Genomic DNA, 17,943 nt, shown 5'->3' on the forward strand with positions numbered 1-17,943 from the left:
ATATGTTCAGCTCATCTCTATCCTTCTTCCCCCTGGAAACAAACTGCCCACAGCAAACAAGCATGCACTTCTATATTTGCAAGGCCACTCTGCTGGTGTGGCTGAGTTGATGATGAGTGGGTCTGCTGGCCAACCTCCAGAGTTAACAAGCCCATTCTGCTCCATTTTAAGCAATATTCTCCAATCTAGCCTTTCTGAGTAATAAAGTTGACTTGATATTTTTCTTCTGTCCCTATTACCTTCTCTTGTTAATTTGTTCAGATCCTAGGAAGTAAAGAGGCCTCAACACTTAGTGCACCAACCAGGACCACTGAAAAAATACAGAGGAGTCTATACAGAAGGAGTGAATGAGGTCTCTGGTAGGAATGTAGACATTAGTTTGTATGAACAGGTTGGTAGAATCTCATGTCAACACATGTAAGTCACACTGCTGCAGCCTGCAAAAGAGTTTGAAGCTGATCACCTGGTATTTTGACTTATCAAGTGTCTTTTGGTTTATATAAAAACAAGTGACTTTCCATAGAAGTAGAAGCAACATGGGCTTCAAGAGACATCAGCAGCAGGAGAGCCTCAGAAACTTATCAAAAAAGAGTGCCTCAGGGGATAATTACTGTCATTTAGTCTCACTGCAGAAACTGATGTTCTGTTTTAAACATCATCACTGGACATGATAGGCAAGACTGCATTTCCATCAGTACTTATTTGAACTAATCATCATTTTCCCAACCGTAAGTATCCTAAGGTTCCAGACCATCCAATCACCGGAGAGTCAATCATTTTACCCAATATATTTCCCAGTTATGTTAATGTTGTTCAGATCTCTCAATGCTGCAATCATCTTGTCCACTGTCCATAGGAAAACATTGAGAGGGCATCAACCTATATGAATAGCCCTGTCACGATTCCCTAAATTTCATACAATTAGTCCTCTATCTAATAACTATAGAAGTTGTATACAACTCGTCTAAAAACAGAATTCTCTATTCAGAAAGAGAGTGCTAGAAATATTAAAGCTCTGGCCCTACCAAAATGGAGAGATCTTGATAAGAACACTGGCTTTCAGATGAGACATGGAAAAGGTGGTACTATGGAGTAAGAACCAAGCCCCAGTATAGGGACTATTCTAGATTATTTAAGTTAAAGACGCTGGACTTTTCACTAATCTACCATATTAAAGCATATGACTGAGTATAAACAAGATCAAAATCATCATCCAGTAATAGTAATGCCTTTAAAAAAAATTAACCTGCAGTTTCTAGTCCAGCAGGTAAGGAATTTAGAAGTCACCACTCCAGGGGCACCTGGGTGGCTTAGTCGGTTGAGCATCCAACTTCATCTCAGGTCACGATCTCATGGTTCGTGAATTTGAGCCCCGCATTGGGCTCTGTGATGACAGCTTGGAGCCTGGAGCCTGCTTCGGATTCTGTGTCTCCCTCTCTCTGTGCCCCTTCCCTGCTCACACTCTGTCTCAATCTCAAAAATAAAGAATTTTTAAAAATTTTTTAAAGAAGTCACCACTCCATACTAACAAGAAAGGAAAAAGCTTAACTGAAAAATCAGTAACTCTTCTTACAGAAATGAGGTTACAAGAAAAACCAGTGTCTCCAAAACTGGAGAGACAAAAAGGTGGACACAGAAAAACAACTTGCCAGAGCAGAAACCCACTAGAAGACACCTCTACCAGAACCAATGCTAGGGTAGGAAACACTAAATTATAATCCATCTCCTCCTATATCAAGTAAATAATCTACCCCCATTATTCTTATCCCAGCAAAAATCAACACCTAAAGGATCTACAAACATCTCAAAATTATCTCCATATTACTTCCCACCTTACCAAAGAACACTGTGAAATGATAACTACTCATCACCAGGTAAGATACCTATCTGGTTGATGTTGACTAGATGATATTCATACTTACCTTGGCTGGATACTGGAAAACTGCTGCCTGAAGGCCTTCCTAGGTAATGGAGATTATTAACCTTGTGGAATTTTACCTCCAACCACACCTCTCCATTTTCATTCAACCTGCCCTTTATTTCTACTTGAACCTGGCACCCATGTCAGGTGCAATCCTAACTCTCACTCTTCACTCAAGTAAATGGTCTTAGTAACCTAAGATATAGAACCCAAGTTTATCATTTAAGAAGTTCTGATTTTGGGGGGCGCCTGGGTGGCTCAGTCGGTTAAAGCGTCCAACTCTTGGTTTTCCCTCAGGTCATGATCTCACAGTTTGTGAGTTCAAGCCCCACATCAGGCTCCAAGCCAATAGCTCTGAGCCTGCTTAGGATTCTCTCTCCCTCTCTCTCAGCCCTTCACCCACTTGCATGTGTGTATGTGTCCTGTCTCTCTCTTTCAAATAAGAAAGAAAATTTTTTTAAAAGAGAAGTTCTGAATTTTTATCAACATCAGTTCAATATCTGGCTACCCATGAAAGGTAAAAATCAGATAAATAGTAATAGAAGACCTCTCTCTAACTCAGAAAGAACAATAATATATAAAAGGCACTCAGCAGTCAACCCTGAAGGAAAGTGTTTAATGAAAAGCATGCTGCTGGTCACTCCATCACCTAAAAAGAAGCTACTCCATCCACCCATGAAGCCATGGTTCATTTTCACATGTGACAGTAATCAGGAGTACAAATGGACTGAAGTAAACAAATATAACAGAAAATAGATTGCCCTTGATTAATTCTCTTGTTCTTTATAATAATTATTCAAGATTATTCACAAATTTGCTCTAAAACATCCAAAGGTATTTTTCAAATTTTTCTGTAAAATGTTGGGAGGTGATTTTCCTAGCATCTCAAATTTTAATTAAAATATTGCATACTACCCTGGAGCATTTATAAAAGAGAATTTGTTTTAAGAAGCCATCTGTTATTACCAGGTTATTTTTATAATTAAAAAAAAAAAAACACCTTAGGAAGAATATACTTCAAAGGACAATGAATTTAGACAACTGAAACCACAAACTGGTGTGGGATAAAAACAAGATTAGGTCTTCCAATGTCACATGAAAGTTGCTCAAAATCAGTATTAAGAAAATATTTTTAAAATATGCTGCCTTCACTAGAAAAGGAAAGTTATTCCTTCTACTTTCCATTCCCAATGTGTCACTGCTGTAATTATTATCCACATGCAAATGAGAACAGTGAATAAAACTCAATCCATATCAAAAATGCTATTTCAACACCAAAACACACCAAAAAACACGACTAATGTTTCAACTAAGAAAATACTGTGATTAAAACTTTTTCAACTTCATTTTTAAAACATAGAAAGCTATTAAGTGTCCATCAACAGATGAAAAGAAAAAATGTAGTTTTATACATACAATGGAAAATTATTCAGCCATGAAAAGGAATGAAACTCTATTATAGCTACAACATACATGAACCTTGAAAACATAAGCCAGACACAAAATATTTACTGTTGCATGATTCCACTTATAGGAGACAGCTAGAATAGGCCTAGAATTCATAGACTCAAAACAGAGCTTACTAGGGCATGAGGGAAAAAGGAGGAATAGAAAGTAAATGTTTAACTGGTATGGAGTTACTCGTTGGAATGATGAAAAAGTTCTAGAAATAGATATTGGTGATAATCACACAATATTCTATTCTTAATGCCACTGATTTATATGCTTCAAAAATGATTAAAATGGTAAATGTTATGTATATTTTATCACAATGAAAAAAGGACACATTGAAATAGCAAATGTCAACAAAACTTGAGAGAAAAAAACTGCCAAGAGGCAGGGATGCTTGTTCCCAAATCTGTTTTTCTAATTGTAATTTTTATAACACAATTGCATTAAGAAAAATAAATAAACTGACTTCAATGAGAAGGAAAAAAGAAAGCTGTAGCTATAAAAACTAGGCTGAATGTTGCATTCATGAAAGGAAAGCCATAAAAAGCTGCTGTCATATTAGTTTTGGGTAAGACAACCATATGGTCCAACCTAGGATGGTTTGCCTTATGATCTCTTTACTTTAAGATGGTGCCAAAGCAATATACATTCAGCAGAAACTATTCTTCAAATTTTGAACTTTGATCCTTTTCTAGGTTGGCAATATGTAGTAAGATACATTCTCATGATGCTGGGCATGAGCGGGGAACTGCAATTCCCAGCCAGCCATGTAATCATGACAGTAAACAACCTGTACACTTAAAATCATTCTGCACCCATACATTCTATTTTTCACTTTCATACAGTATTCAATAAATTACATGAGATATCTGACACTTTATTATAAAATAAATTTGTGTTACATGATTTTGCCCAAATGTAAGCTAGTGTAAGGGTTCTGAGCAACTTTAAGGTCAGCTAGGCTGTGATGTCAGGTAAATTATGTATACTAAATGCATTTTTGACAGGGTATTTTCAATTTACAACAGGTTCATTGAATGCAATCCCATGGTAAGAAGAGCTGTACTGGAAAGATCATATTCTAAATTAAGATGCACTCATATTCCTCTGTTAGTAGTTTTAAGTTCCTGTATCACTTAAATGAAAAAACAACTGAAAATCATGAAGGTGACACCATTGTAATAGTTGAACCAAAGAAAGTCAAAAGTATAGCCATTTCTAACTCAAGAAAAAGGCCTTAACCCTATATCAAAAGACTCACGAATGAATTACATTTATATTGCTTTTTAATTAAAATGTTTATGACACACACTGATTTTTGTGATTCCTTAATTTAATTGATTTTCAGTTAACTGACCAACTTCCATTCTCAGGCCCATCATCAGGCTTATAATGAATTATAATAATGCCTACCTATACCTCACAGAGTTGCTGAGAAGATTAAAAATGACACTGCACATAGAAATGTTAATTAGCATACTGCAAGGCATATAAAAGTGCTTAATAAATGTTGTATATCATTATTAATCATTATTAATGGGTAAAGAAGGAAGCTATTAGAAAACTATTCATTAGGATCCATGGGAAAGGAATGTTTTAGAAATGCTATACAGATGAATTTCCTGAAAAAAAAAGCCTCTTGACATTTATATAAAAGCTCTACATTTCTAGTTATCACATGATTCAGAGATCAAAAACTTGAAAGAGAATATTAGCTCCATACCTTCCTAGCTATGTGAACCTGGGCAAATAACTTACAAGAGATTCCATTTTTCATCTTGAAATACCACCTCAGTTTTGTTGTGAAGATTAAATTGTGTAACATATATAAAAAGAACCCAATATATATTTACTTCCTTTTGCCAATTGTGATGCTAAAGTAGAAAGAATACCTAAAATATCCTTTAACTAAACACAACACATTTTGCCAAAAAAGGCTTTTCAAGATCTCTAGTTTTTCAGTCTTATTATTAAACATCAATCACCATTATGAGGGTAAAATGTGTGTCATGTCATCTGTAAAGTGGAGGGAATGAACTGAGTAGATTTAGTATGAATTCTAGACACCCCTGGATATGAGTCAGTCCTATCATTTACTACTTCAACCTCAGATAAATAACTTACAATCCCTCTATAACTGCTTCCTCATCTCAGAATAGATGTGAATCAAAAGAGAAATTTAATATGAACATGTAGTTAGAATATATAAACAGTGCCTGACACATAGTACATGCTCAATATACACCTGTTCATTCCCTAACCCGACTGAACATCATTGGAACATGTAAAGATAGATTAGGGGAGACTGACATTTTCCTTTATCTTACAGAAATTTTGAATCTAAAAAACAATTAGATATTTTACTTTTTTCCTTTACTGTGATAAAATGTATAGAACATAAAAATTGCCATTTTAGTCATATTTAGATATACAATTTAGTGACATTAATTACATTCACAGTGTTATGCAACCATCACCATGCCTCCTTCCAAAACTTTATCACTCCAAACACTCTACCTATTGATTTTTTTTTTAATGTTTATTTTTGAGAGAGAGAGAGACAGAGCACGAGCAGGGGAAGGGCAGAGACAGAAAGGGAGAAAACAGAATCTGAAACAGGCTCCAGCTCTGAGCTGTCAGGATAGATTCTGACACGGGGCTCGAACTCAGGAACAGTGAGATCATGACCTGATGAGATCATGACCTGAGCCGAAGTCAGATGCTTAACCGACTGAGCCAGCCAGGCACCCCAACGCTCTACACATTTAGCAACAAGTCCCCATTCCTGACTTCCCCTAGCCCCTGAAAACTCCTGTTTACATTACATCTCTGTGAATTTTTCTATTCTGGGTATTTTATATAAGTATAATCATACTATATTTGTTCTTTGTATCTAGCCTACTTAACTTTGCGTATGTTTTCAAGGTTCATTCATGCACTAAGTAACATGTATCAGCATCTCATGCTATTACACGGCTAAATAATATTCCATTATGCATATATATTTTCTGTTTACTCATTCATCTCTTAATAGACATTGGGTTGTTTCCACACCTTGACTATTATGAATAATGCTACAAAAACTAATAAGTATCTACTTAAGTCATCTTTTTCAATTATTTGGGGTATATTTTGAGGGCAGAATTGCTGAGTCATATGTTAACCCCGTATTCAATCTTTTGAAGAACCACCAAACTGTTTTCCACACGAGGCACACCATTTTATATTCCTAACCAGCAATGTACAAAGTTCCAGTTTCTCCAAATACACAAAGCCACACTGCGTTATTTCGTTTTGTGGGTTTGGGCTTATTTACATGAGAATAGGTATAAACTGGTATCTCATTGTGGTTTTGATTTGCAATTCTCTAGCAGCTAATGATGTTAAGCATCTTTTCATGTGCTTCTTGGCCATTTGTATCTCCTCTTTGGTAAGGTCTATTCAAGCATTTTGCCTGTCAACTGAGTTTTGGGGAGGGCTTCTGTTGATGTTGAGCTGTAATAGTCCTCTATATAGTCTACATATTAAACCCTTTTCAGATACACGATTTGCAAATATTTTCTCATATTTTGTGGGTTGCCTGTTCACTCTCTTGATAATTTCCATAGAAACACAAAAGTTTTTAATTTTAATCAAGTCCAGTTTATGTTTTTTACATTTGTTGCCTGCCTTTTTGGTGTCGTATTTAAGAAATCATTACCAACTCCAAAGACCTAAAGATATACACCTATCCCTTCTTCAGAGTGTTATAGTTTTGGCTCTTAAATTCAGGTCTCTGACCCATTTAATTTCTGTATATGGTATAAATAATCAAATTTCTTTCTTTTGTATGTGGACATCCATTTTACCAGCACTTTTTTTTGGAAAAGTGTTCTTTCCCCCACTGAATGGTCTTGGCATTATGGTAAAAAATCAATTGACTAAAGATGTGAGGGTTTACTGGACTCATAATTCTATTCCATTTTTCTATACATCTGTTCTTCCACTAAGTATCACACTGTTTCGATGACTATACCTTCATAAGAAGTTTTAAAATTGAGAAGTAGGACTCCTCCAACTTTGTTCTTCCTATTCAAAAATGTTGTGGCTGTTCTGGGTCCTTTAAAATTCCTTATGAATTGTATAATGAGTTTTTTTAATTTCTGCAAAACCACCAGTGGAATTTTAATGGGGATTACATTAAATCTGTAGATCATTTTGGGTAGTATTATCCTCTTAAAAATACTGTCTTCCAATTCAGGAGCTCAAGATGTCTTTCCATTTATTAGGTGTTGTTTAGTTTCTTTCTAACCTGTTTTGTAGTTTTCAGTGTGTAAGTCTTGCATGTGCTTCGCTAAATTTGCTCCTTAATATTTTATTTGTGAAGCTATGGTAAACGCAATTATTTTCTTAATTTCTTCCTTGGATTTTTCACTGCTAGTTTGCAGAAATGCAACTAATTTTTGCACACTGATTTTGTATCCTAGAACTTCACTGAATACTTTTATTAGCTCAAACAGTTTTGGGAAGAGTTTTTTTTAGGGTCTACTCTATATACAGTCAGAGCTCATTTTATTGTACTTCATCTTATTGTACTTCACAGTTATTTTTTAACAAATTTACAACCCTGTATTGAGCAAGTCTATCAGCACTATTTTTCAACAGCATTTTCTCATCTTATGTCTCTGTGTCACATTGGGTAAATTCACCATATTTCAAACATATTCATTATTATTATACTTGGTATGGTGATCTGTGATCACTGAACTCCAATGTAACCATACCCTATAAACGGCAGACTTAATTAATAAATGGTACATGTGTTCTGACTGCTCCACCAACTAGTTGTTTCCATTTCCCCCACTCTCCTTGTGATTCTTAGTCTCAGGACCATGAGTTCAGCCCCACACTGGGCAAAAAGCTTGTTTAAAAAAAAAAAAAATTAAAAAAAAAAATCTTCCAGAAAAGATTCACCATTCTAACATCATTAAGAACATTCCTGATTCATGGGAAAAAGTCAAAATATTACATTAATGGGAGTTTGGAGGAAGTTGATTCCAACCCTCATGGATGACTCTGAGGGTTCAAGACTTAAGCGGAGGAAGTAACTGCAGATGTGGTAGAAATAGCAAGAGAACTCGAATCAGAAGTGGAGCCTGAAGATGTGACTGAATTGCTGCAATCTGATGATAAAACATTAACAGATGAAGAGTTTGCTTCTTATGGATGAAGAAAGTGGTTCTTAAGAGAACTGCCAGAGCCACCCCAACTTTAAGCAACCACCACTCTGATCGGTCAGCAGCCAACAACCCCAAGGCAATCAGCAAAAAGATTATGACTCCCTGAAAGCTCAGATGATGGCTAGCATTTTTTAGCAATAAAGTATTTTTTAATTAAGAAATGTACATTATTGTTTTAGACATAGTGCTATTGCACACTTAATAAATTACAATTAGCATAAGCATAACTTTTATATCCACTGGGAACTCAAATTCATTTGACTTGCTTTATTGTAATTTGCTCTACTGTGGTGGTCTAGAACCGAACCTGCAGTATCTCTGAGGTGTGCCTATATAAAACCATGCAAACTGAGATAGTTTTACTTCTTCTTTTCCAATTTTGAAGGCTTTTATTTCTTTTTCTTGCCTAATTACTCTGGCTGGAATTTCCAGTACAATGTTGAAGAGAAAAAGCAAAAGTGGGCATCGTGGTTTCATTCCTGAACTTAAGGGAAAATTTTTCAGTCATTCACCATTGAGTATGATATAAACAATAGTTTTGATATATATGGCCTTTATTACGTTGAGGAAGTGTCCTTCCATTCCTAGTTTATTGCGTGCTTTTAACATGGAAAGATACTAGAATCACCAAATGCATTTTCTACACCAAGTAAGATGATTATGTGAGTTCTTCCTCCATTCTAGTTATGTGATATAGTACACTGATTGACTTTCATCAGTGGCTTGATTGAGCCACCTTTGCAATCAAGGAATAAATCACACTTGGTCATAATACATAGTCCTTTTAATATGTTTCTGGCTTCTGCTTGCTATTTTTTTGACATTTTTTTTGCATTTATACTTATCAAGGATACTGTTCTGTAATTGTCTTCTCTGGAAGTGTCTTTGGCTTCAAAATCAGGCTAATGCTGGTCTCATAGGAGTTAGGAAGTACTGCTTGCTGCTTCTTAAATATTTGGAAAAGTTTAAGAAGGAACAGTAATAATTCTTTATATGTTTGAGGAAATTCATGAGGGAAGCCATCTGGTTTCTGTCTTTTCTTTTTGGAGAGGATTTTTATTACTGGTTCAATCTCCTTACTTGTTGTAGAAGATTTTCTACTTCTTCTTCAATCAGTTTTTGCCATTTGTGTATTTCTAGGAATTTGCCCATTTCATCTAGGCCACCCAGTTTGTTGGTGTATTGTTGCTCTTAATTTTCTTGTAGAACTGTTATTATTTCTATAAAGTTGGTGGGAATGTTCATGCTTAAATTTCTGATTTAGTGAGTTGAGTCTTCTTTGTTTTCTTACTCAAAGATTTGTCATTTTTGTTAGTATTTTCAGAAAAACTAGTTTTCTGTTTTCTGCTTCATTTATCTCAGATCATTATTTCCTCCCTTCTGCTAACTTCTTTTTCAAGCTCCTTCAGGTGTACATTTAGGTTACTATTTCAGATTTTTCTTTCTTTGTAATGTAAGCTTTCACAGCCATGAAATTCCCTCTGAGCATTACTTTTGTGCATCCCATAACTTTTTGTGTATTGTGTCTTAATTTTCATTCATTTCAAGGTATTTTCCAATTCCCTTAATCATTTCCTCTATAACCCAATGGCTGTACAAGAGTGTGTTGCTTAACTTCCACATATTCATACATTTTCGAATTTTCCTTTTGTTACTGATTTCTAGATTTGTTTGATTTCAATCTTTTCAACTTACTAAGACTTGTTTGTGGTCTAATCTTGAAAATGTTTCATGTGTACTTGAAAAGCATATATATTCTATTGTAGAGTGTATTATATATGTCTGTTAGGTATATTGGTTTATAGCACTGTTCAGGTCCTCCATTTCTTCGTTGATCTTCGGTCTGGTTGTTGTAGCCATCACTGAAGTGCAGTATTAAAGTTCTAATTATTAATGGAGAATAACCTATCTCTCCCTTCAAACCTTTCCACTTTTGTTTCCTATATTTAGGAGCTCTGTTATTAAGTATATATATGCTTATAAATGTTCTATCTTCCTGAGAAATTGAAACTCATCAATATATAATGAGCTTCAGTGTCTACTATAAACTTGTTTGACTTAAATTGATTTTTTTCTGATGATAATATAGCTACTCCAACCATCTTTGGTTATTAGCATTTGAACAGAATATCTTTTTTTTTTTTTTTTTTACTTAAATTCAAGTTAGTTAACATATAGTGTAGTATTGATATCAGTAGAATTTAGGGATTCATCACTTACATGTAACACTGAGTGCTCATCCCAACAAGTGTCCTCCTTAATGCCCATCACCCATTCAGCCTATACCTCCACCCACCTCTCCTCCAGCAACCCTCAGTCTGTCCTCTATAAAGTCTCTTATATTCTGCTTCCCTCTCTGTTTCTATCTTATTTTTCCTTCTTTCCCCTATGCTCATCTGTTTTGTTTCTTAAACTGTACATCTGAGCAAAATCACGTGGTATTTGCCTTTCTCTGACTCATTTCACTTAGCATAATACTCTCTAGTTCCATCCACATTGTTGCAAATGACAAGATTTCATTCGTTTTGAATGAAACAATGGCTGAGTAATATTCCATTATACATGTGTGTCACACATGTATCCATCAGTTGATGGACATTTAGGTTCTTTCCATAATTTGGCTATTGTTGATAGTGCTGCTATAAACATGGGTGCATATGCCCCTCTGAACCAGTATTTTTGTATTCTTTGGATAAATACCTAGTAGTGCAATTGTTGGGTCATAGAGTAATTCTAGTTTTAACTTTCTGAGAAACCCCCACCCCATGAGCTTTCCAGAGAATACATACAAATGGCTAACAGACACATGAAAAAATGCTCAACATCACTCATCATCAGGAAAATACAAATAAAAACCAAAATAAGATACCGCCTCCCACCTGTCAGAATGGCTCAGATTAACAACACAGGCAACAACAAATGTGAGCAAAGATGCAGAGAAAGGATAACCCTCTCACACTGTTGGTGGGAATGAATGGAGTATTTTTTTCCATCCTTTACTTTCAACTTCATTCTGTCTCTATCAAAAAATGAGTCTCTTATAGACATGATAGGTACAGTTATCTTCTTATCCATTCTGCCAATCTTTGTCTTTTACAGTATAATCTAACTTTTTTTTAAGTAGACTCCACACCCAATGTGGGGCTTGAAGTCATGACTATAAGATCAAGAGTTGCATGCTTAGGGGCACCAGGGTGGCTCAGTTGGTTAAGCAGCTGACTTCGGCTCAGGCCATGATCTCACAGTTCATGAGTTCAAGCCCTGCATTGGGCTTGCTGCTTTCAGCACACAGCCTGCTTCAGATCCTCTGTTGCTCTCTGTCCCTTCCCTGCTCGCACTCTCTATCTCTCAAAAATAAATGAACATTTATTTGGGTTGCATGGGTGGCTTAGTCAGTTAGGCGTCTGACTCTTGGTTTCAGCTCAGATCGTGATCTCACAGTTCATGAGTTTAAGCCCCACATTAGGCTTTGAGCTGGTGGTGTGGAGTCTACTTGGGATTCTCTCTCTTGCTCCCTCTCTCTGTCCCTCCCCTGCTTGCACTGTGTCTGTGTCTCTCAGAATAAATAAACTTAAAAAAAAAAAATGAACGTTAAAAAAAAAAAGGAAGAACTGCTTGCTTAGGGCACCTGGCTGGCTCAGTCGGAAGAGCATGTGACTCTTGATCTTGAGGTTATGAATTCAAGCCCCACATTTGGTGTAGAGATTACTTAACATCTTAAAAAAAAAAAAAAGTCACATGCCCTACTGACTGAGCCTGCCAGGTGCTCCAATTAATCTATTTAACTTAAAGTAACTACTGAGAGGGGCGCCTGGGTGGCTCGGTGGGTGAAGTGTCTGACTCTTGGTTTCAGATTAGTTCATGATCTCACAGTTTGTGTGTTCAAGCCCATCAGGTTCTGAGCTGGGGGTGGGACTCTTTCTCTCCCCACTGCTCTCTGTCCCTCCCGTGCTCTCTCTCTCTCAAAATAAAATAAACTTTAAAAATTAAAAAAAAAAAAATAAAGTAAATACTGGCAAGGAAGGATTTACTTCTGCCATTTAGAAACTACTTGCTTACTGTAGGTCTTAAATGTTTTTTGTTCCTCAATTCCTCCATTACCACATTTTTTGTATTTAATAGATTTTATGCAGTATACCATTTGATTCTCTTCCCAGTACTTTCCTACACATATTTCAGTTATTTCTTAATGGTTACCATGGAGACTACAATTAACATCATAAACTTATAATAGCATAATTTGAACAATACCAACATAGTGTCAACAGTATACATGATAGTGCTATGTGTCAACTCCTTCTACTTACAGTATTATCATAGATTACACTTTTACACATTACGTGCCCATTAACATAGATTTATAATCTTCATTCTATACATTTGCTTTTCTTCAATCACATAGAAAAAATGAGGAGTTACAAACCAAAGTGAAGTAAAACTATTTTATATTTACCTATATAGCTATCATGCTCTTTTTAGCATTTCATGTAAAGCAGATTTACTAACGATGAATTCCTTTTTTTTTTTTTTGAAGATTTTTTTTTTTTAAGTAATATCTAATACCCAATTCAGGGCCCAAATCTACAGCCCCAAGATTAAGAGTCACATACTCCACTGACTGAGCCAACCAGGTGCCCCTTCCCTCACTTTTGTTTACCTGAGAATATCTTAATGTTGACTTCATACTTAAAGAATAGTTTTGTCAAATATCAAATTGTTTGATATTTTCTCTGTCAGAACTTACATCAGCACACTGCTTCTGGTTCCAAGGTTTTGCATGAAAAAATCAATTGTTAATCTTATTAAAGATCCCTTGTATGCTAAGAGACACTACTCTTGTTGCTGCTTTCAAGATTCTCTATTTGTCTGTGGCTTTTGACAATCATACTATCATGTGTCTCATTGTAGGCTTCTTTGAAATTAATCTGCCTGGAGTTCATTGAGTTTCTTGGATATACAGATTCATGTCTTTCACATCAAATTTGGTACGTTTTAGTAATTATTTCTCCAAATATTCTTTCTCTTTCTCTCTCCCTTCTCCTTTTGGGACAATCATAATGCAAATGTTGTTCTCCTTAGTGATATCCCACAGGTCCTTCAGGCTCTATTCACTTTTCCTCATTCTTTTTTCTTTTTCTTCTCAGACACAATAATTCACTTTGTTTCATCTCCAGGTTCACTCATTCTTTCCTGCCTACCCCTATCTGATGCTGCATCCCTCTAGAAAATTTTTAATATCAGTTATTGTACTTTTTAGCTCCAGAATTACAATTTAGTTCCTTTTGATAATTTCTAGATTTTTATTACTATCTCAATTTTTGATACATCATTTTCTAGAATTCTTTTAGTTTCTAAACGTTTAGTTGTTTGTCCATACTTTCCACTAGCTCTTTGAGCATGTTTCCAAAAATTGATTTAAAATATTTGCCTGTGGGGCACCTGGGTGACTCAGTTGGTTAAGCTTCTGATTCCAGCTCAGGTCATGATCTCTCATGGTTGTGAGATCCATTTGTGAGATCCTTTGCCAGGCTCTGGGCTGAGAATGGAGCCTGCTTAAGATTCTCTCTCTCCTTCTGCCCTTTTCCCCCACTCCCGTGCACTCTCTCTCTTTCTAAAAATTAAAAATATATGTATTTAAAAAAAGAGCCATGAAAATCTGAAGCAAACATCTAATCATAAATTTATAGGTTCCAAGATATCTTACATTCTAGAGAAGTTGTAGAGGTTAGATAAATTCACGGTACTTGATTGGCATATTAACTCTTGTTCCTTAAAGGACTTTTTATTTTCCCTCTATTTCAATCATAGTTATGATCTTATTCTTACCACAAACACCCTTAACAGTCTGCTCAACTATTCATATTATATCATGTTTAAAAATACAACAGATTTAGTCAACTTTATAAATACACAGACCTCTATAAATGTCTCATTATAAAGTATAATTTGCCAACAGGTTTCTATCACAAAAAAAATAATGCCATGTCAACAAAATTTATAATTTCCTGTTAAAGATTAATTTGTTCTAATACATATAAGAACTTCATTCACTAGTGGGTGATCATATATATAGCAGAAATGATCGGGACAGATATTAAAACAAATAACGGTGTTATTGCACAATTTGCCTTTGCAGACAGAACAGTCTCCCTTATACATTTTAGCATTTTTAATACATAAATTAGATTGACACACCCAGTACTGCTTAAGATAGAATCTCCCCAAATTCCTTCTAATACTGAGCTTTCAATTAATTCATATGTAATGTTTAAATTTAGCGATCTTCTTCTAAGTTCATTTCAGATCAGATTTAAATCTAGGACTTTGCCAATATTCTGCTTTTACTGGGAAGTGTCAGGACTACACCCCACTTCTAAATTTAAACTTTAATCCTGACAAGTTCTTGAATGAAATTATTAATTCACTCTTTCTTCAAAAATGTTTGTCAAGAAAACCGTAGCTGGAGTGGGGAAACGTGCAGGGCCTCTGCCCTCACAGAGCAGGCCCCCTTTTTCAAAGTCTTTGGAGTGGGAAAGTCAAAAGATGGAAGAGATTTTGGAGAATCTAAGCTTTAAACCCCAGTTCCACCACTTGCTAAACATTAGGTGAGTTAATTAATCTTTCTAACCTTAATTTCTCCCTTTACAAAATGAGTTTAATACCAACTATTTCACAAAGTTACTTCAGGGTTACATGTTAAAATACAGTAAGTACCTAGTACAAAACTGGAAACATTACTAAATATTCACAATATTCACAAATCTAGAGCCTGGCACATAGAATCCATTCAATACTCATGAATGAATAATCTACTCTGAGACAAAAAAATTTTAAATGGCATTTCCAAAGGAAGTGCATCAAAGATAAAATATAGTATTTTAATCCAATTATTGTTCCAAATATGGGTAATGAGCAGCTTTACTTCATTCTACACTCCTTAATTTGGACTTTCATTTAGTAATCATATCATCTAGTAATGTAAAAGGGGAATTAAAAGTCAATTTTTAAAAACCTCATACTAACCCAAAATGCATACTATTGGAACCTAAAGCCAAATTTGGTATAAAATTTAACTAACAAAAAATAAATAAAATGGCTTGTCCCAGAAGTTCAGGCACTCACTACAAAACACACCAAAGTTATTTATCAATTTTACTGAACCAACCACTCATGGGTACAAAAAACAAGATGGCTTATTTTAGTCTCTGAGCATTATTTTTAACATATAATAATGTGTTAAAGTGTAGCTTCAAGCAAACATTTTGAGTTAATCAGAGTAAAACCATTTTATAGATGCTAATATTTACCTGTTTGAGTCCTTCATCAGTAAGTTTGTCCTGGTTGCCTACATGAACTTTCTGAAGTAAAGGACAATGAGAGGCAACCGCAATAATAGAAGTGGTCAGAAAGCTGTTTACAACCTGTAGGCTGGTATACCTAAGAAGTCCAGGACACTTAAATGCTAGAACACATACGCCTGTATCAGACATACTTGCGACAATCAGAAATGTTGATTTCATTATATTCTGACTTCTTGATGCATTTTTTCCAATAATTCATCAGTGACCTAGGAGGAAAAAAAAAAAAATAAGTTTAAACTTTGCTAAAAGTAGAAACTTACTTTCTATTCTTTTATTAAGCTTTCCCCAATAAATAAGTAATAATTAGATTACAGCATGAAAACCACAATCAAAGAAAACCTTCTTATTGAATATTAAAGCATAACAAGAACTGTGGTATAGTATAAAATGCATACTTAGTCTTTGTTCTAATTCCTAGAACAGAGCCTCCACAACTCTTGAAATTTCCTGATAGGAGTGTCCTTTGTTATTCATAACAAGCCCCTTTTGACCACACCTGAGTTTATACTAATGAAATGACTTAAACTGGGGCCCCTAGATGATACCTTTAGGATGAGGTCTGGTCACCAGAAAAAACCAAAAACCATGTGATTAGAAAGTGGTAACTGTCAGCCTCACCCCTGACTTCCTGGGAGGGTACAGGAGCTAGAGACTAGGTTAGAAAAACTTTTCAACAATGAAAATTGAAGAGCTTCTAGGTTGGCAAACACCTTAAGGAGCCAGGAGGGGGACAGGCCCACAGACTCTATGGAAGCTCCACATCTTCTCCACCCCCCGTACTTGTGCCCTAGGCATCTTTTCCATTTGGCCAGTCCTGAGTGTATCCTTTACAATAAACCAGTAAAAGTATTTTCCTGAGTTCTGTAAGTCATTTTAGCAAATTATCAAACCTGAGGAAAGACTAGAGGGAACTCTTGAAGTCACAGCTGGTCAGTGAGAACTACTGGTGACTCCTGGGACTCGTGAGGGGTGTATGAAGAGGGGACAGTCTTATAGGACTAAAGCCCATAATCGGTGAGGTCTGCATTAACCCCAGGAGTTGGTGTCAGAATTGCACTGAATTGTTAGATACCCAGTTTATTATCAGAGAATTTTTAGAATGAAAAAAACTCCACACATCTGGTGTCAGAAGTGGTATGGAAAAACACCAAGCAAAAATATATGTGTTAATTTTCGTTGAAAGCCTAAGATCTATCCTTATCGGGAAAGTTACTTTAACTTTCAAAGTAAACTTTGAAAAAGTTTGAATACACAAAATTATACTGAGATTTAATTGCTTGTTTTCTATTTTTAACCCAGCAAACAGTGTGTATCAGTCATCACATTATATGAATTGTAACTTATTATACCTTGTATTAGATGATCCCTATCACAAAATATAAATTTTAATTGTTTTACTACTTTTTATTTAAATTTATTTTTTATTTTTTAATATACATTTATTTTTGTAAGAGAGAGAGAGAAAGAGACACACAGAGTACAAGTGGGGAAAGGGCAGAGAGAGAGGAAGACAGACTCTGAAACAGGCTCCAGGCTCTGAACTGTTATCATAGGGACCGATGTGGGACTCGAACTTGGGGAATGGCGAGATCATGACCTGAGCTGAAGTCACCACTTAACCAACTGAGACATCCAGGTGCCCTTTTAAAAAAAAAAAAAAAATTAACGTTTATTCATTTTTGAGACACAACAAGAGACATAGCATGAGTGAGGGAGGGGCAGAGAGACAGGTAGACATAGAATCTGAAGAAGGCTCCAGGCTGTGAGTATCAGCACAGAGCCTAACACAGGGCTAGAACTCACAGATGTAGAATCATGACGTGAGCTGAAGTAGGACACCAAGCCAAACAGGTATCCCTTTACTACTTCTATCAGAATACTACCTCATATACATATACATATATATATATATATATATATATATATATATATATATAAAACACATCATTTGTTTATGAACAATCCAAGATTACATACAAATGTCCATATC

General features: G+C 35.4%; 1 protein-coding gene across 1 annotated transcript in view; it reads right to left on the reverse strand.

Moving 5' to 3' along the window:
* FBXL17 (F-box and leucine rich repeat protein 17) overlaps nt 1–17,943 on the reverse strand; it is a 500,142-nt gene that overhangs the window by 459,087 nt on the left and 23,112 nt on the right. Inside the window, 2 exon segments of the mRNA XM_030326099.1 lie at nt 15,900–16,135; nt 16,138–16,159. Coding sequence (XP_030181959.1) covers nt 15,900–16,135; nt 16,138–16,159 — 258 coding nt within the window.

Source organism: Lynx canadensis, chromosome A1 (genome assembly GCF_007474595.2).
Source record: "Lynx canadensis isolate LIC74 chromosome A1, mLynCan4.pri.v2, whole genome shotgun sequence".
Taxonomy (NCBI): domain Eukaryota; kingdom Metazoa; phylum Chordata; class Mammalia; order Carnivora; family Felidae; genus Lynx; species Lynx canadensis.